This window comes from Parambassis ranga, chromosome 7, assembly GCF_900634625.1.
Source record: "Parambassis ranga chromosome 7, fParRan2.1, whole genome shotgun sequence".
Classification (NCBI taxonomy): Eukaryota; Metazoa; Chordata; class Actinopteri; family Ambassidae; genus Parambassis; species Parambassis ranga.
In genome coordinates, this window is record NC_041028.1 from 6,978,025 (window position 1) to 6,996,630 (window position 18,606).

Consider the following 18,606-nt stretch of genomic DNA (forward strand, 5'->3'; position numbering starts at 1 on the left):
GCCACCTATTTTCATTGATGATTTTTTATTAATGCAGGAATAGCTGCACTTGAAAAACAATTACGGTACACAATTTCACAGGCCTTATCAGAGGGAGCTGCTGTGTGAGTGTTTAACCACTGGAGGTCAGCCTCCTCCCTGTTAAGTGCTCCAGTCTTTTAATAGTGCAGGTTTCCACTTGTCACATGTATGAAATCTAAACTTTAACAATGTGTTTTCTGTGGTTGTAGTGATTAAATAAATGAACCCTTGGATGACCAATAGATACCACCATTAAAAACCCATTGTCTTCTGGGGCCATTGAGGGCCTGGGTTTGCTCAGGTAACCTGAACATGCCTTTCCAAAGCTGCATGATTTTCACAACAGTAGATGTTATGTCATATGCTAATACTTTGGTTAGCATAGTTTAGCTAACACTGGGTTAATTTACCCAGGAAAAGTGTTAGCTTCAATTAGCTAAAAACTACTCACCTGTTACCATCTATGTGTATCTACAGCATCCATATTTCTGGTAATAAAAAATATGTCACACTAAAATAAATCTGCAATGTATTTAAATAAATTGTTTTACAGATGGTAGCATCTGATATTATCAGCTTAATTTACTGCATGTCTGCCTGTCACTGTAGAAACAGGTCCCTGTTCCGTGTTATGCCAGTGCAGTGCGTGTCTAGCATTTTCACCTGCCCTTTTAGGTTTAAATGTGGGTAAACACGAACTAGCATCACTATTACTTTGTGCATAATATTTAAACAGACTTGTGTTTAACAAGCAGGGTCATCACACACACAACAAAATGAATAACGGTTTGTTCTGAGGACTAATATCTGCACCAAACTTTGTGGACACTTGTTAAACTCACTCAAAACCACAAAAGACATGTATGGTGGGGATAAAGGAAAATCAATGGAATCACCAAAGTCATTACGATTCATTCTCTTGGGACCATAAATTTGTTTACAAAATATTATGGCATTCCATCGACTAAAATATTTCAGTCTAGACTAAAGTGATACGCCAAACGAATCTGTTGCCATCCATGGACTGGCTGCTAGCATGGCTAATAATACTGTAACCACAAAAAGGCCACTACAAAGCACAGGCCTTATCGCTCCCACTTCACAGAATTTTAATTAAAATTCCTACAAGCGAACTGATCTTTGATTAGTAAATGTTTACTTCATCATTTGAGTTGCTGCCTCCTGAGAGGCGTAAGTCCAGAGTTATAGGTTCCAGTTGCAGACAGCGCAGAATCACACAGTCACAAAGATGCGTTGGACTAATAATAGCTTCCACTAACAAAAAAGAAAGAGGGAGAGAGACAATGGGTGGTGCAGTTAAATAGAGGGACACCAAATCGTTGGGCTCATCTCTGATTTGTCCATCCTGCCCCTGCTGCGGTTGCATCTCTTTTCCTCTGACTCTGGTAAGATCCCTTAATGTTATGGTCTGTACAGATTTTCAGGTGTTGTGTTGTGGTCATTATGTAATGTTAGGCTGTAATAAATAGGTCTGTTGCAATTTTTGTTGTGATTTCTCAGTGCAGTGAAAATATCATTACCTTCTATATATTCAGGGTCTGGTGGGGTCAGTATAAAATTTATTAACAATCCAGTAAACAGAGACATTAGTTAAGATTTTGAGAGTCATTAAATGTAGGTGGCTTCTTCCTTCTTGGCTGGGACTTCATTTAAGCGATGGCCAGTACACTCTACAGCCTGAATCTACTGATTAATAGAAATACTCCAAACTTGTGGTATTAATTCTGCAGCCAAGGTAGCTCTGTTCAGTTCTGAGGTTGATGTGAGTTTTCCAGAGCGCGTTGGGCTGTTTTTTGCATTGCCAACTTGGCTGCACCACAGAGGCACATAAGCAAGAGTTACTGGCGGCAAATCCCTGCTCCAGGCTGGGCACCCCCAGAGCACAATCACCCTGCACAGCTGTTTATCAGATGTCCCCTGTCTATTTGGGGAGACAGGCCACTCTAAATTCCTCTCCCTGAGATAATCCTGAGGAGAAAGATGGGGATGAGGGGCTAGAAGAGACGGATGAGGGATGGCTATCAGCCTGGAATTTTCCTAATCCGCTGGAGCAGATTGTAACCCTTTTATGCTGGGAGGTCTTATGTGGCTTCATTGTCAACTTGGACCAAACAGTAAAATGGGGGAGGGACATAAAAGGTGAGACAAGGTGAGACAGAAGAAGAGGGGATGGGTGCAGTAAATCACTTGTTGATTTGATAAGAGGGGTGGGAGGTTACCAGATCAAAATGATGACAAAGTGAAAACAATACTATGATAAAATATCAGCTTCAACCTAAGTCTTGAAAACATATCACTGGATTATGCTATTTTATGATCATGGGAATATAAAAAATAGTCTAGTGTGATTTGAGATTGATTACTCTGAAGTTCTGCTGTGAAGTCTCTGTTGTCATATTTTATACCCCCCACAAATCAGCTGAGATCTCCAAACCTCAGTCATTTATTACTCTTAAGTGTTTGTTTCAAATTATTGCTACCAATTTTAACCATTTACCTTGTTCTTATTGTACCAGTCTATTAATTTAGCCACCAATTCTTTATATTCAGCTCCATATCCATAAATGCAGCTATTTCTGCTCATTTGTTTTAGCTCTGTGCTGTAAATGTGTGTGTAAATCTGTCACATACTTATACAGCATTTCAGCAGAAATGAAAATGAGTGCAGAGGCCACTTGTCTGTTAACTATAACAATTAAGTGTTAATACAGCGATAACCAGCAGGAGCGTAGAAGTGAACATCAAGAGTTTTGTTTAATTGGCCGACTGACAGTTTACTTTACACTGAAGTGTTGGAGAGATGTGAGGAAAGATGATCTGCTCCACCAAAAAGCTGATGAGTAAACACTGCCAACTGTTCAGTGTGTGTGTGTGTGTGTGTCTAATCTCTCCTGTCTCTCCTCCAGTGATATCTCATCAGCAGGATGCCTGAGCATGTGTAAGTGATCTGGCTTTGTGTTCTAATTATAGGCCATTTGCTCATTCACACACACACACAGTCACAAACACAAAGCTAATATTTCTATCAGATTGCTGTTCTTTGGCCTTTTTTAAGTTATGTCCATTTTTCTTTTACAGCCAAGAGGTAAGTCTGACTTCTCTGACCAAATACGTCCACAGAAACAAAACTGCAAGTGGAGTATTCACATTATGAATTGTGTTGTCCATGCAGAGGAAGCCAAAGATCTCAGCTTCAAGAAAGCTCATGCTGAAGGTAAGACAGAACGGGGGCCCTAATTCTTGCCAAGCTATAATGTAATACACATGTTTATCCACAAGAAAGCAACAGCACTGAACAAATAATCAATGGTATAGACACACATGTGTCTATATCATCATCTGGATGTGTCATCTTGCATTTGAGGAAAACATGTAATCTTGATGTGTTTGCATTAGAAAATGTGGTATTTATTTTGTTTATGTTAGAGTCTCATGGTGGCAAAAGCCAAAGAGGAGTTGGAGCAGGAGATCCTTGTCAAAGAGGAGGAGAAACAGAAGTACCTGACAGAGAGAGCTCCTGCTCTGAACACCGGTGGCCTGAGCCTGGCTCAGCTACAGGTAACCTCCCCGGAATCCTTCTCTACACTCAGTTCAAAACATTAAACCGTCCGCTGCTGAGGAAGCTGCATCTCCCATTTCACTGCTGCACACAGGTGTGACTGAGCCAGGCTCCAAGTTTCTGTGTGTTCATGCACTCTCTTATATGATTATTTCCATTTATATCTTCATACAGTCAGTTTCCCAGCCGCACAAAATATCATTCTGGAAACCAACTAAATGAGAGATTCTAAACTTATGTTTATGTGTACATAGGATCTCTGCAGAGAGCTCCATGCCAAGATCGATGTGGTTGATGAAGAGCGATATGATATTGAAGCTAAAGTCATGCTCAACACACGTGAGGTAGGTAGGCATTATTTCCCAGCTTATTTACACTATTCTACTGTAGGAATGTTATATAGCATATAACCTCATATACAAGAGGAACTGACATCACTGTGGACTTGTGGTTTGGAGCATTGTCCTATCAAATGAGGTCAACAAATGGAGGTCATCCTCTTGGGATGCTGACCTCATAAAAGGAGGCATTTCAATGTTTTGTCTGGAAGTGGTCCAGTCAAATCAATGGAGAAATCTCTCTGGATCTACCTCAACAATAACAACATTGTCCCTTTTTGTGCACCTCTCACCTGTATAGCAGCAGTTTAACTCATCTGCCTATACTACAGTGATATTCTCACAGTGAAACAGTACTAGGGCCATGAGAAACTCCTGCAGCACTAGAAGCAAATACATGTCTCTTCTTTGTCCCTGAACCAGATTAAAGACCTAAACATCAAGGTCCTGGACCTCAGGGGGAAATTCAAGAGGCCTAATCTTCGACGTGTTCGTGTGTCTGCTGATGCCATCCTCCGCTCGCTGCTGGGCTCCAAGCACAAAGTCTCCATGGACCTACGGGCCAATCTCAAGTCTGTCAAGAAAGAGGACACTGAGAAGGTGTGTGGAGAAATCATGCATATACACAGAAAACATAATCAAACCAGCCTCAACAAGTTGTGTGCCTTCCTCAGGGCGCAGGGCGTGTGCTTATAGCTGCTGTTGAGTTTCAGATACACATGTTACATCAGTGCTTAAATGCCACAGAACACCTGTAAACTGCCGTTTATGTGTGTGCGTGAAAGGTGCTATCGAGTAGTAGGCCGGCACAGGGCGTGACCCTGTGTTTGTGTGAGAGAGGAGATTTGGTACACAAGACAATGATTCTATTGTTCATAGAGAGTCGCTTTTGTGAACAGTTCTGCTCACTGCTCGTAAGCACATGTGCATATTAGCAGGTTCTGTTGTGTATCTGGATGTGTCCTCGAATAAATGTGTGTATTATGTGAGGTAAACCAGTTACACTGGTACGATCACACAGTATTCTCCTCTGGGGATTCTCATTGGACAGCATGGACCTTAAAGGCTTAAAATGAACAATAACATTTTCTGAATGTGCTCCACTTCTTTCAAAATACAACCAAACACCCTTTACACCATCTCTTACAACGAGCTCTGTGTTTGTCTGCAGAAGAGGCCAGTAGAGGACAGTGACTGGAGGAAGAATGTGGAGGCCATGTCAGGGATGGAGGGAAGGAAGAAGATGTTTGATGCTGCTAAGGGTCCTGCCCAGTGAAGACAGACACTAAATAACATCTATATCTACATCTGAATCAGTATTACTCTCCCACAGTCTTTCCTGTTTTGTGCTGACATCATTGCTGCTGCCATGGAGATGAGATGCTCCCACCTTCCTGGTTTTCTATTCTTTTATTTGCTGTTTTCTTTGACAAGGTGTAATTGTGTCATTTGCACAAATGATATTGCTCCAGAGTCTCAAATATTCAGTATATATATATATTTGTACAGAAATGTCAAAGTTTAGATATAATAGTCAATAATTGGGCCAAATTAAACTGATATTCTTTCTTGTGATGTGCACATGACCAGCTGGATTAATAAAGAAATAAAAAAAAACATCATACAGCAAAACCATTTCTATATAAATAAAATAGATACTTTGTATTTGACAGTGTGTTTTTACACTGATGTCACAAAGCTGAATTAATTAGTAAAAAATATAAAATATAATGTTGACATTTTTTCATTTGCTTTGCTAGAAAATACAGAATCTGCTAGACATTTCTCAGTGTTTTTGCATATCACACTTTAACCAATAAATTTCCTATTGGACTACAATTTGCTTCCAAAGTCGTGTTTATCTGTACTTTATCACCTCAGGTTTATAGTGAATGAAATGTGAATGCCTTTATTGTATGAGTGACAGGCATCATTGAAGCAGCAGCATCTCTTTGTGGCGCTACAAGGTGGAGTAAAATACAGAAAATATACCAAAGAGGATTCTCGTGCCATAACTTTACTCCGGGGGGTAAAGTTTTACCTCACAGGTGGTTGCACAGCATCATGTGTTTTGTGAGCATCTATTCCAACAGTCCTCTTTAGCCGGCGTCTGTTTTGCATGCCCATAAAACACTTTGCTTCCGCATTTTTTAATCTCCTTATCGAGCTACATGCACAGGTGTTTGCATGCAGGCAGGCATTTCTCCTTATAGAGGGAACGTCTCTCCATTTTCTAATATTGGAATTGAAAAGACTTTTTAATGCTGAAAGGACTCAAGCTCCTTAGATAGCATCTTAATGATACATCATGCTATAAGACACCTGCAGCAGGCCTATGTTTAAACACTAAATAAAACATCATACACAAAACAGAAGAGTCCAGAGTTCAGTTATCAGATGTAAGCTTCACCAGTGCAGGTGTGGTACAAACCCAAGTGTGCGTGTTGGACTGAGTCTACACGGGTCAGAGTCCATTTCATACTCCAATGAAAGGTGTGGCCTCACACACAACAAAGCAAACAGTCTGAACTGACTCAAAAGACACTCACTGCCCTGTGCAAAAGACATCTACACACACACACTGTTCTTTTAATGCTGGGCTTGAAATGATAAGAAAAGCAAAACTTGTGCAAAAAATTATACTCTTCTCTTTTTTGATTTCAAATTTATAGAGTGACAGACACCAATTTGCCAAACATCAACCATACACGGAGACGTTCTCTCTCTCACCCCCTCCTCCCTGTCAGGTGGGAAGCTGCCTTTGTGGTCATGTGATGCCTCAGTGAGCTTCACCGGGGTAAAGGTGCTGTGCTTTGTGCCTTGCTGACTGTAATTTGACTGCCACCCTCTGAGTGAGACTCCACTTTTGTTTTCAGTCTGTGAGGTGAAGCACACCTGGAAACAGTTTTTTTTTTTAAAGAAAACCTTATTTTACATTCAACATGTCCATCAGTCGGAAAAACTGGTCGGCTTTGTCCAGGTAAGATTATTGCTGGCTTTTCTTTTTTTTCTTTTTTTTTTTTCTGAAGAGAATTCAACACCGGCTGTTTTAGCGCTCCACCTGCAGCTGTTGCCTTTTGACAGTCGAGGAGTTTAACCACCAGAAAAGGATACAAAACTGATTTTATAACTTAGTCTTTATAGTTGCGCTGCAAATGTGTAATTAAAATTATTACCAGGACTTCTACTTTTACTGTGGTGATGGAATAAGACTTTATAAATGCTAAAAAGTTGAGCTTTTAACACACATCTTTATCATTTTGTGCCGTTTTACTTCTTTGTTCAGAGTTTAACAATGATAAATACAATGTCTTCTCCAAACATGATGCAAAATACTTGGCTAAATAGAACAAAAACATGTGACCTAACAGATATAAAAGCTGGTAAACAAGTAAAGCAGGTTCTGTGTAACGGTTATTACAGCTATAATCTCTCCTTTCTAACAACCAAAACAAGCTGATCTTTACATTCATTTCTGTAGATTTCACTGTTTTGCATGGGTTTTTTTTTTGGTTTTTTTTTAATTAGCTTGGCACGTCAATGGACGATGGAGGATGAGGAGGAGATAGAAAGAGAGAAGAGGAGGAGGGTGAAGAGTTCGACTACTGCTGACTCAGATGGCGAATCCAGTCCCCCATCTATTGACGCATCCGCCAGTGACAGCGGCATCTCAGGGACTGGCTCCTCGAGTGAGACGTCCCAGGGCCTCAGCAGGTTTACAGCTCTTCAATTTTCTTATGTTTTCATTTTGTTTCTGGTGGTGGAGTACATTCACACACAGGATTGTAGTTTTGCCCTATGGGTGTGTGTCATCTGTATACTTTTGAAATGTATGATAACACCTGATACCATAAATATGAGAAGCTGCCAGCAACACCTGTGTAAGTGTGTACCTGGAGCAGAAGCAGCCTTGAAAGACAGCAGAACTGTAGAGCTTTTCATTAGAGAAACCCGATCAGACGTGGGCCTGACAGATCTTTTCACCTGCATCTACAAACTATCCATCATGCACTAACCTGTGTGTTGGTGTGTGTGTGATTGTGCTCCATTTTTTTGCCAGTGTGGAGCAGATGCAGCTGGACTTTGTGGAGATGCTGCGGACTCGTGATGAAAAGCGGAGGATGAGGCACGTAGAGACGTTGAGACGACAAAAGGAAGAAGAAGGGGATAATGCAGGCGCCAGCAAAGGAGAAGGAAGAGGAGGAGGTGCCAGGGTGGAGCTACTGGGCGACTTGGATGATGAAGATGGCAGCGTGTTTACACCACAACCTGCTCCCAAAACAGTCACATACAGTTCCATCAGTACCAGCAGCACCCACAGTGGCAGCAACACTACTTCACACATCACAAACAGACAAGTAAGAACAACACTCACTCATTTGACCTTTAAACTTACCACAGCTATCAAATGACAGCAGAACTCTACAGCCATGCATTCTCTTTGAGAAATCATTAATGTCTCCAACAAATCATGTGGCAAATGATGTGCAGCGCCATGGTAAATGGGCACTTTGGAGAATCAGGTTTGGCCTTTGCGTGGAATTCAAATCTAGACACTTTCTTATATTGGGAACATTCTGTTTAATTCAGGGGGGCTGAGGGTAAATCATGACCACTCACTTTCTCTGAATCTGACCTGGGTGGCTGGACACTGTGAAGTCTGCAGTGCAACTCCAGTCCGGGGCCAAAATTTTGGCACTGCAGTGCATGTGTGAAAGCATATCGAGAACTTAAAGCTTTGTTTACATGATATTATCATATGTGTATTCATAATATCATAACTAGAGCTGTAGATGTTACATTCATGGCTAACATATGGAATAACCAAAATAGCACATATCCTCTGATGACCATAAATAGTTGTTGAGTATTCATCCAATGTTTCAAGTCATAACACAGTGCTACCAGCAGTGCCACCCAGCAGTGTGTTTAATCCAAGTTAACTCTTACCCCACGCGGAGGAAGAGTTAATCATTTTCTAGACTACAACCAAAACTCTACACATTTCCTCTCCTCGAGGACACATGTTCAAAGACATGTATGTAATATTAGGGAAAAAATGCATCAGTATTTATCTCCTGTCTTATTACTGGACTCCTGCTCTTCCAGTGAACTAAGTGACATGCAAATCATCTCTAAACCTTTGATAAGGTGTGGTTAAGGTCACAATTTGAACCTTATCTTTTATTACACTCACAGGCCGCTCTAATTCAGTGTTTCTATAAATGAGGCCATAACGGCGCTGTGTTGTGTAATGTGAAGGTGTGTCTCTGTGCAAAAGCTTCTGTGCTCATGTGGATTGTCTCTCCTGTTTGTTTCTTTGTTAGCACGAGAACGGAGAGTCCTCAGGCAGAGACCCTGATCCCAAACCGCCATCCAGGCCAGCTCGCAAATTTGTCAGGTTAATGAAAACATACATATTTTTTTATACCTTTTGTTCTCTTTGTAGGCTTGTCATTCAGAGGGATCAAAGATTTTATAGATAAGATAACTTTTCATTTACAACACTTGCTCACAATGTAAAGGCGGCATACACCTTGTTTGTTTAACCTTGTATGGACATAGTGTACCTCTGGTTTTAATGTAAGTTATACCTTAAAACCCACATCTCTCTCCACAGCTCTGTTTCCATCTCACTCGATAAGAGTCCCTCTGCAAGCGGGCCCACAACTCCCATGAGCCCTTGCTCTCCAACAGCCCCCTTGTCACCCTGCCTTAGTCCCTCCGCTAAAAGAACTCAAAGCCCAGTTCAGAACGGACACACACAAAAGGTGGTTGATCACACACATGCACAGACAAATACACTGTCAGATGACATAATTTACAACATGATTATCTGCTCCAAGTTTTGCTTGTCAAATAGGTTGGCTGCTGATGTGTTTTAATCCAATGAAACAAACAGCACCCTCTAGTGTCAAAAGAGTCAAAGGCACAGTGTCTTACATGTCAAAAGCTGCAGTCACAGGTTAAACAAAAGCATCAATCAAAAATGATTACACAAACCTTATCTTAAGTCTGACAAGGAAGTGAATTCTGATATGATGCAGCAGGAAGTTTAAGTTACTTTTTTCTTCATATTAGACCGGTCTGAATGGTTCTGCCACAAATGGACAGTTTGAACAGACGACCCAGCCTGCATTTGTCAGACAGAGCTCCAGGACTGTATCTTTCAGGGTAAACACACACACACACCTACACACACACATGCATGCAAACACACACACCCCCAGATAAATGCCAACATAACTTTGCCTATTTGACTGTTAAAACATGATTTAATCTTGTGTCAGCTGCCTGACTATCAGTTCAATTTGCTTGTGCCACTCCGGCTGAAGAAATATTTACCGCTGCTCGCTCTGTCAACGCCCTAACACCTCAAAGCACAGAGGATGATTGTGCAGATCATTAACTGCTGACATTCAAATAGTCACTTATACTCAGTTTGCTGGGTGTTCCACAGATGATGAGGAAGAAAGAAGAGGAAAACATGCCTCTGCAGAGGAGGTAAGGGAACATCGTTCTCTTCACTTTGAGGAGCCCTGTATCGTTCTCGCTCGCTGATTGGTTTATTCTGTTGCAGCGCAAGTGTGAGGATGGCATCAAAGAAGCTGGAATTCAACACAGTAAGATGACTTTTTTTTCAATAATATTAACAATTTATTGAAAACTTTTTCAATTTTCAATTTTCAATTTATTAATATTTAATTCTACACCACCGGAGTTAAATGAAAATTGAAATAAAGTCGTGCATAGATCATTTACAGTGTCTGTCTTTGGGTTTGGACTAGGAGCAAAATGAAGATGAAAACAAAGCGTCATCTTTCCAGAGAAAGTAAGTTTCTGCATTGTGACTGTATTTTTTTTCTTCAAAATATTTTAATACTGTATTGTTAGTAAGTGTAGGTGGCCACAGCTGGATGTAATCTGGGATCTGTGTTTCTAGTTCTAGACAGAGGGTTTCATCTCGATCCATCCAGGAGAAGATGGAGAAACTGGCTCAGGCTGCACAGGTCAGAGTAATGAGTAAATCAAGTATATGATATAAAGAGTAAAAGAAGTAAAAGAAGACCTCATAGATCAACATACTATGTGTGTGATTTTCATCTCTTCTCATCCCTTCTCCTTTTCTTCTCTTTTTTACTTTGAGTTGAACTGACTCCTCTTACTGTCTGTTCTCAGAAATCAGAACTGTCTCGATACCCGGATGTGACCCAGAGGACCCTGTTCCTGCTGGATGAGGTGTCCAGGAAGAGGGGGCTCTTTGAAAAGGAGCAGCCAACACAAAGCCCCACCAGTCCTGGAGTTTCCAGACAGGTACATCCATCCCTTACAATGAACCTTTTGAACTTTTATTGTTTATTAATGAACTTATTAAATTATTTCACTATCTGTGATGCTTTTAGGAATTTAGAGGCTTCACATCAGGAATGTCAGACCGCATCAACCGCTGGCTCAACAAGACCAACCAGTCTGGATCTTTACACAATCCTTCTGTAAGGTCACTCTTTAAACAGCCTGGTAAAACTGTGTGGCGTTGTACATGTGCAGTATCTGGCAGCCAGGGGGCAATAGTACTCCTCTAGTGCTGGTTGAACAGGATGAGTCATTCTCTGTGCTGAGTGACTCTCATTGTGTTCAGGAATGGAAGGACAGTCACTGAGCCGACTCCAGTTACATTCTCTATTAGCTCTAAACACTGCAACCCCTCATCATGTAAATGATTAGGATAATATCACCTTTCCTGTCCTTTCACTCTCCTTTTTTGATAGACGCAGTCATTATAATTCATGTGTACCAGGTTTTTGTATTTAAGTGCTGTAGTCCTTGCTACAGGGCCGAATGTCTGAATGTTTATAGTCATCATGATGTTGAATATATCACATGTTCAACTTTAGTGGGTTGTTTTTGTTATAATATGAATATGCGAAGTGTGTTTGTTTCTCTTCCTTGCAGAAAGAAGCGTGATGACCTTATTTTCTGTTTACAGGATTTAAGACACGTGGACATCACTAGTAAGAGAAGCCTGTTTGAGAACAGAGGGGAAGACAGCCCTGGAAAACTCACCAAGTGATGGACGCTCTTTTAACAGGTAGGAACACTGTGCTGTTTTTACATGTAGTTACACATACTGCCACTTACAGCATGTAGTTGTAACAAGCCTGTAAATGAAATGAAAATGTATGTATCCAATGATAAATTATAGCCTGTGTGTGTCTCACAGGGTTGTGAATGTGGCCACTGAAGAGATATGGAAGATAAATGGATGCCATAACTGACTGATTTATTTGTTTTTTCATGTGTCTTTTTCTCAGGAGGAACATGAGATAAAACATGTTAGCTTTACAGAACTGAAAAGGGAGGCTTCTATCATATTTGCATTGCTTCTACAAGTATGTCTTTTTTTTAGCTTTAAAGCACAGGAGGGAGATGCTTGATGAGTGAGGAGGAAAAGAAAAGTTTGTTTAGCTGTTTGCCTTAACTGTGTAATTTTTAAAGCACTTTAAACAGGTGAAGGTCTTAAGGCTGATTGTATGTTAATTAAATGACAGTACTCTTTCCTAATCTGCCAAAATAAGAGTGTGTTTTGTCTGGACTTGTGCACAATAAAATGTTTTACAACTACAAATTGTCTGAAACTTTTATTTAATGTGTATTCTTTGACTTATCTCAGACGGATAAGGATGTAGATAATATTTGTGTGTCTGTGTTTCATCAGCGACATGGTGTCACACTCAAGGGTGTGAGTGTGTGTGTGTGTGTGTCTGTGGGACAACTGTGGCTTTATCTGGATCTTTCTGGCACTGCAAGCCACAGTCATGCACACAGCGGCCTTATTTGGGAATGGTGATAATGGAGAGTACATGCTATCTAACAAAAGTTATTAATAACACAACAAGAGGTCCTAAAGCCTCTTCCCCACAACACATTGTGTTCTTTCACCCTCTGACACTCCTCTCGGTGGAAGCGAGGACACATTGGCAGTCTCCTCCATCAGCTCCATCATCATCATCGTCATCTCTTCAGGTAAGACATTTACAGACGCTGTAACATTGATGAAGATGGAGATAAAGTGAAGAGGAACATCATTTCTTTGTTTAGATTTCCTGCAGCACACCTAAACACGCCTGGCCATGTCAGACAATGAGGAAGTGGTGGAGGAGTATGAGGAGTAAGTTAACTATTTGTTTCTGTTTCTGGGTAAAAACAAGCACAGCCATGCAGTCTCTGCATTAGTGTAACAATAAAACATTACTGTTGCATGATGACAGATGTAGTCTATAAATGTTCTGGGCCAAGATAGTAATTCATTCTGTGTTTTACTTGTCTACAGGGAGGGGGAAGGTAAGAACTCTTAACATGAGTCATCATATACATTATTGTTATAGCACTGAAAGATGTGATCTACTGATAAAACTAAAGTCATGTTGACTGATCGAGTGTATGACACTAAAATAGAAACCTCACAAATACTGTGCTTAATGCACGATTATATGGATTTAAAAAGAATGTGAAGACATTCTCTGCATTGTGTATGAATGGAATGAGTGGGTTGTAAACGTTCAGCCTGCTTGTCAGCTCAGCTCAGCAAACAGGTCTCATAGCTGCAGGTAAATGTCTTTAAGCCATGTCATGTATACCATTTACAACATACTAAACAATTACAGGCAATCATTTTTAATGCACAGTTCTAATGATTACTTACGCTTTTTGTCCTGATCTTCAATATAGTATTAGTGGTATTACCGTAAACTACATAGATGCTGTAAAATACAGTTTACGTTTGCCATTATGTGATGTTATTTGTAATTTCCCATCTTTGTGTATTTCCTTGGCTGTGTGGAACAGAAGAGGAGGCCGCTGAAGGTATGTAAAACTAAAATGTATTAATGAGGCTCGGGGTCATAAATGTTTATTGTTTATGTTGTATGACAGATACAGTGTTATTTACCACAGCAGCAGCTGGTGTGAGAGTCACTGAGCTGCTCGTTAAAATAACATTGCTGTGACTGGCCCACATTACTGACAAAGTTTCTAAGATTCTTTCTTTCTTTTTCTTTCTGCTGGCTGCTTTGCTATAGCTGCTGGCTTTACTAACACACCCTGTGCTTTTGCTCAGCAGAGGGGGTAGAGGAGGAGGAGGAGGAGGAGGTGGAGGAGCATGAGGAGGAGGAGGAGGAGGAGGAGGAGGCAGATGAAGGTATAGCTTAGGCTTTCAACTAAATATGCTTTTTGTAACTGCTCCATAGACAGCAAATATCAGACTGATTTAGTTGGATGTTTGATAGAAGTGAGGAAACTCACTTTTCAGAAACTGATTTAAATAAAATAAAGAAAAGTTACAAGTAAACTGAGGTGTTGTGGACCACATATATATATTTTTTGTATTTTTTTAAATAAACAGTCCATTAAATATAGTTAATGAATATGTACATTAAATATTGTATTTATGTATTTATTTAGGATAAAGTGTCATTTTTTTGTCCTCTTGAGCTTATAAACCCCCCCAAAAAAGTCTGTCTACAAAGTCAGTTTGCTTTTGCTGTCACTAATGGAAATATTTTAAAAAGTATCACCTGAGAAGAAAACCCTGGGTTCTCTTCTTCATGTGTACTTTAAAGAACTACCCATAAATGCTTGCATATTGTTAAGGTGACCTCAGGTCATGCTGAAGAAAGTTTGCTGTCATCACAGCTATATGATCCCTCTTGCACAAAACACACAACTTTCCAGTTCCTGAGCTTTAAATACCACAAACAGGTAGCTCATTCTGGGCTCCTGGGTGTGTGTGTGAGTAGCTTACATAATAAATGTACAGCTCCTGCATTAGAAGGAATTGCAGAAAAAATGAAACATTCGGTTATAGTTAGCCACAACTTATTTCAGTGTCTGTGAAAAATAGCGTGTGGTTGACAAGAGAAAGTGATTTCAAATGGGGCGATGAATCAGCAAGAGAGTGTCTTACTGGCATATCACTACTTGTTGTGTGACTGTCTCCTTCATCAGAGCCTGCACAAGAGGAAGAACAACCTGCTGCAGAGGAGGAAGCCACCGAAGAACAAGGTGAGGAGTGGAAACACGGCAGGTTACTGTGAGTTTTGTTTGTGAATGTGAAGCACAGCAACACAATGTATTGATGGGCCTGTACTGACAGCACTGTAAATATGATGAATGCATGCAGTCATAGACCAATGGGAAGATGATCTGCCATCTCACCTTTCACTTTGGTATGTGACAGTCTGCAGTCACTTGAAGACAAGCATAATATTTTCTTAGTCACATCAGACGGATACAACGACTCAACTTCTCAGGCCTCCCATTCCTCCTCGGCTCAAGGCTCTCAACTATTAGTCAGAATTAGGTGTTTGTTATCCTGTTTAGTCAGATATGCTGTCATCTTTCTGTCTCATTTTATCTTATCATTTCCAACCAGCAAACACCCCGTGAAGCACCTGTGAGTTGTTAGCTGATGTGTCACAGTCAATGACCATGACTTTTTGAAAAACAAAAACTAATGCAACATTTCTGCTGCCTGCTCAGGTTAGCTTTAGCCATGCTCGCAGCACTGGATGCCAGTGGTCAGTTTTTGAGCACTAGAGGACCCATTGCTATGCAAACATTTTTATAAGCTTGAATTTGTTGCAAGGTCTACTGTTTCTAGTGAGGAGAAGTTGATTTTTGGTGAAACTGTGTTTTCTTTAGCCAAAGATATATTGACAATTAAAAGATAATTGACCATAGAATAAGTTATAAGCTTTCCAAACTTTACTGTCACAGGTCAAGTGAGCACAAACACATTAACCTTTGACTTAAAGAAAGAAAGAAGCATCCTGTCAAACAACCTTTACATTTAAATATCTCACGACATTCCCTTCGAGCAAACGTTGGCTGATGTTGGTTGTATGGTGAGTTCGAGTGTATTATCTAGACTTGTCTCTTTCGCATGTGTGTTTATGATATGTGGCAAATGATGCAACACTTTATTTATGGCACATGCAGACACCGATAAGCAGACAGCACCTGGCATTTTATTTTGCTCGTTCTCCTTCTTTAAAGGTGCCCTGCCGTATAATTTTGCCTGTCAGCTCTTCTGTTTTCCAGTGCTTACTCATTTGACCAGTGTATTTCATTCTGGTTCCAGATGGAGATGGAGAAACAGAGGAGGGAGAAGGTGATACAGCTTATCTAAATGAATGCCGTCACACCTTGGGCACTGTTAATACATGTACTCAACCGTGACTGAATCATTCTAGAAATTCTATCCATCTGTTTTAGAGCATGCACACACATGCGCACACACACACACTACGCGCAATTGTTTTGCTCATCTCTGTCTGTCTTGTTTCTGTTTTTCATGTTCTTAACAGAAGAAGAAGCCAAACCAAAATTCAAGTAAGGAGCCCAGTTTAAAACAAAGTACTAACAGGCTGTAATGTTTCAGTCAAGAATCATGCTACAAAAATAAAAATAAAACTGTAAATTTAGTAGCGTCTATGCAAGGGCCATAGATGATAAACATGTATACAGTGTGCACACATTCCCTCTACATGCAGTGGTCCAACCTAGAACTTCTTTTTTCTCTTTCAGGCCATTCATCATGCCAAACCTCATCCCTCCTAAGATTCCAGATGGAGAGAAGGTGGATTTTGATGTAAGTGACACACTTAAACACCTGTTTTGATACTCTTGTGTTGCTGTGTCTCAGTGGATACCATTTTCTACTGCAGGACATACATCGTAAGAGGATGGAGAAAGACCTGATGGAGCTTCAGACTTTGATCGAGGTTCACTTTGAGAGCAGAAAGAAGGAAGAAGAAGAGCTTATTAATCTTAAAGATAGGATTGTAAGTGCACTACGCAACAGCCAGCCAGACAGATCTAATACAATTCCCTCAACCACACACACACAACATCAAATATCTCCATGTGTTATTCAGGAGAAGCGTCGCTCAGAGCGAGCAGAGCAGCACAGAATCCGCAGCGAGCGAGAGAAAGAGCGTCAGAAGCGTCTTGAGGTAAAATCCTCCTCCAGGTGCTTTGATGCATTCAACACAGTAACCCATACTTCAGTCCTCTCTGGATTCATTTTCTAGGAGGAGAAAGCCCGTAAGGAGGAAGAGGAGGCCAAGAAGAGGGCAGAGGATGATGCAAAGAAGAAGAAGACCCTGACCAGCCTCCACTTTGGAGGATACATGCAAAAGTTGGTGAGTGAGTGGAAGGTTTATAAAGAAGGGGTTTCACTGAACTTAAATATGTGAGTGATCCTAGAGAAATAAACTGTACGACTTCTTCACAGACAGAAAAACGGAGCGGTAAGAGGCAGACAGAAAGAGAGAAGAAGAAGAAGATCCTGAGTGAGAGACGCAAATCTCTGGACATAGAGAACATGAGTCAGGATAGACTCAAGTAGGTTAAGGAATATCATAAGAGATAATGCATTTTTTATGAAAGTAATCTCTGGGCATAACTGTAGAATCTTCTCTCTCAGGGAGAAAGCTAAGGAGCTTTGGGAGTGGATGTACCAGCTGGAGGCAGAGAAGTTTGAACTGCAGTATCAGTTCGCCAGCCAGAAATATGAGGTGAGCGGAGCAGTATATACAACATATTTTAAAGGCTAATGGACCTTGTTAGTGTAACATTTGTTTTTTGTTTTTTTCAGATTAACGTGCTGAGAAACCGTGTGAGCGACCATCAGAAAACGTAAGAGTGAATTCTGAATGTTTTTTCTAACAAATTAACTAAAAATGATGTCTCTGTAAGCTAAGCTGGTGAAACCTTAAATTCCTGCACTGGTCAGTTGACTAATGGAAAGCTAAGTCTGCTCTGATTGATGATCTCCAAAGGCGTGAGCAGGGCATGTTGCATCAACTCAGATGATGCAACACTGAAGAGTCTTGTCATTCTTAGGATAGGGGACATATATAGTGGAGGGCTCCACCCCTTCGTCCTTAGCCATTTTCGAATTTTCTTCAAAATGCCTTCAGAATTCCTCCAGTGTTGCATGTTTTAACTGGACGAGCTGGCTGTCGGGCTGGGCGGCACACCTGTCAAAGGGCAACACACCTGTCAAAGATATAGTGACAGACAGTAGAAGGAATGTCTGTCGCTGTGTCTCATGGGTGTTCGAGGAATTTACCACATCAGAAGTTCCATGTGTGAATTTCTCTGGCCTCTTTTCCTGTTTATTGTTCTCAACAGATCCAAGAGGACCAAGAGGGGCCTGAGGAAGTAGACACATCAGCCCCATTCTGCAGAAATCGCCTCAAGCCTCAAGCCCTAGATTTTCTGCCACACCTCACCTGTCCTCTCCTACTGTATTAATTCAACCCAGTTCTATTGTTTTCTTTTATTCCTATCCTTTGGGATAAAGATTTATGAGTGTAAATAAAACCCACATCCGTTTAACTTGCCTTTTTGCTCTTTCAGTTCAATGAATGCATTTGGATGATTTATTATTATTATACTTACAAAAAAACTCCACAGAGAGCTTTGATGATCTGAAAGCAGAAAGCCCAGAGCAAAGACAGGAAGAGACATACTCCGACAAAGAGACAGGCGCTGACATGACCGGGGCTGACTTGACACTTCTTGGGCTGATGCCCAGACATCCACCCAATATTCATACACATACAAAACGTTGAACGAGAATGAATCAATTTCCTAACACAG

General features: G+C 40.7%; 3 protein-coding genes across 5 annotated transcripts; all 3 read left to right on the forward strand.

The window, feature by feature from the left end:
• Window positions 1–1,308: 1,308 nt before the first annotated feature.
• tnni1a (troponin I type 1a (skeletal, slow)) lies at window positions 1,309–5,560 on the forward strand. The gene is made up of 8 exons (XM_028409780.1): window positions 1,309–1,427; window positions 2,949–2,980; window positions 3,121–3,127; window positions 3,215–3,256; window positions 3,469–3,600; window positions 3,856–3,945; window positions 4,363–4,539; window positions 5,111–5,560. Exons 2-8 carry the CDS (start codon window positions 2,967–2,969, stop codon window positions 5,213–5,215), a joined length of 567 nt encoding a protein of 188 aa, XP_028265581.1. The 5' UTR covers window positions 1,309–1,427; window positions 2,949–2,966; the 3' UTR covers window positions 5,216–5,560.
• Window positions 5,561–6,747: 1,187 nt separating this feature from the next.
• Window positions 6,748–12,551, forward strand: lad1 (ladinin). Of its 2 annotated transcripts, none has more exons than XM_028411068.1 (14): window positions 6,748–6,919; window positions 7,468–7,653; window positions 8,000–8,297; window positions 9,267–9,340; window positions 9,560–9,710; window positions 10,021–10,113; window positions 10,400–10,443; window positions 10,520–10,562; window positions 10,728–10,771; window positions 10,883–10,949; window positions 11,119–11,253; window positions 11,343–11,432; window positions 11,927–12,028; window positions 12,252–12,551. In XM_028411068.1, exons 1-13 carry the CDS (start codon window positions 6,882–6,884, stop codon window positions 12,008–12,010), a joined length of 1,347 nt encoding a protein of 448 aa, XP_028266869.1. In that variant the 5' UTR covers window positions 6,748–6,881; the 3' UTR covers window positions 12,011–12,028; window positions 12,252–12,551. The 2 variants fall into 2 exon arrangements, with proteins under 2 accessions (XP_028266869.1, XP_028266868.1); XM_028411067.1 differs by having other exon boundaries at window positions 6,749–6,919; window positions 12,161–12,551.
• A 274-nt stretch (window positions 12,552–12,825) lies between these two features.
• Window positions 12,826–18,342, forward strand: tnnt2a (troponin T type 2a (cardiac)). 2 transcript variants are annotated; one of them, XM_028409302.1, is made up of 15 exons: window positions 12,826–12,963; window positions 13,039–13,108; window positions 13,271–13,281; window positions 13,786–13,803; window positions 14,944–15,000; window positions 16,079–16,108; window positions 16,305–16,329; window positions 16,525–16,588; window positions 16,665–16,781; window positions 16,875–16,952; window positions 17,031–17,141; window positions 17,234–17,343; window positions 17,426–17,516; window positions 17,597–17,637; window positions 18,136–18,342. In XM_028409302.1, exons 2-15 carry the CDS (start codon window positions 13,071–13,073, stop codon window positions 18,167–18,169), a joined length of 825 nt encoding a protein of 274 aa, XP_028265103.1. In that variant the 5' UTR covers window positions 12,826–12,963; window positions 13,039–13,070; the 3' UTR covers window positions 18,170–18,342. The 2 variants fall into 2 exon arrangements, with proteins under 2 accessions (XP_028265103.1, XP_028265104.1); XM_028409303.1 differs by having other exon boundaries at window positions 13,789–13,803.
• The last annotated feature ends 264 nt before the right edge of the window (window positions 18,343–18,606 follow it).

What these genes read in the sequence shown, in the direction of transcription:
- tnni1a (XM_028409780.1), top strand. An exon ending in CAAGAAAGCTCATGCTGAAG is followed by an intron (nt 3,257 to 3,468) that starts GTAAGACAGAAC and finishes TGTTTATGTTAG; the next exon opens with AGTCTCATGGTGGCAAAAGC. An exon ending in TCATGCTCAACACACGTGAG is followed by an intron (nt 3,946 to 4,362) that starts GTAGGTAGGCAT and finishes TCCCTGAACCAG; the next exon opens with ATTAAAGACCTAAACATCAA.
- lad1 (XM_028411068.1), top strand. Translation starts at nt 6,882, where the DNA reads ATGTCCATCAGTCGGAAAAACTGGTCGGCTTTGTCCAG. An exon ending in AACTGGTCGGCTTTGTCCAG is followed by an intron (nt 6,920 to 7,467) that starts GTAAGATTATTG and finishes TTTTTTAATTAG; the next exon opens with CTTGGCACGTCAATGGACGA. An exon ending in AGAACGGACACACACAAAAG is followed by an intron (nt 9,711 to 10,020) that starts GTGGTTGATCAC and finishes TCTTCATATTAG; the next exon opens with ACCGGTCTGAATGGTTCTGC.
- tnnt2a (XM_028409302.1), top strand. Translation starts at nt 13,071, where the DNA reads ATGTCAGACAATGAGGAAGTGGTGGAGGAGTATGAGGA. An exon ending in GAAGCCAAACCAAAATTCAA is followed by an intron (nt 16,330 to 16,524) that starts GTAAGGAGCCCA and finishes TTTCTCTTTCAG; the next exon opens with GCCATTCATCATGCCAAACC. An exon ending in AGCGTCAGAAGCGTCTTGAG is followed by an intron (nt 16,953 to 17,030) that starts GTAAAATCCTCC and finishes TTCATTTTCTAG; the next exon opens with GAGGAGAAAGCCCGTAAGGA.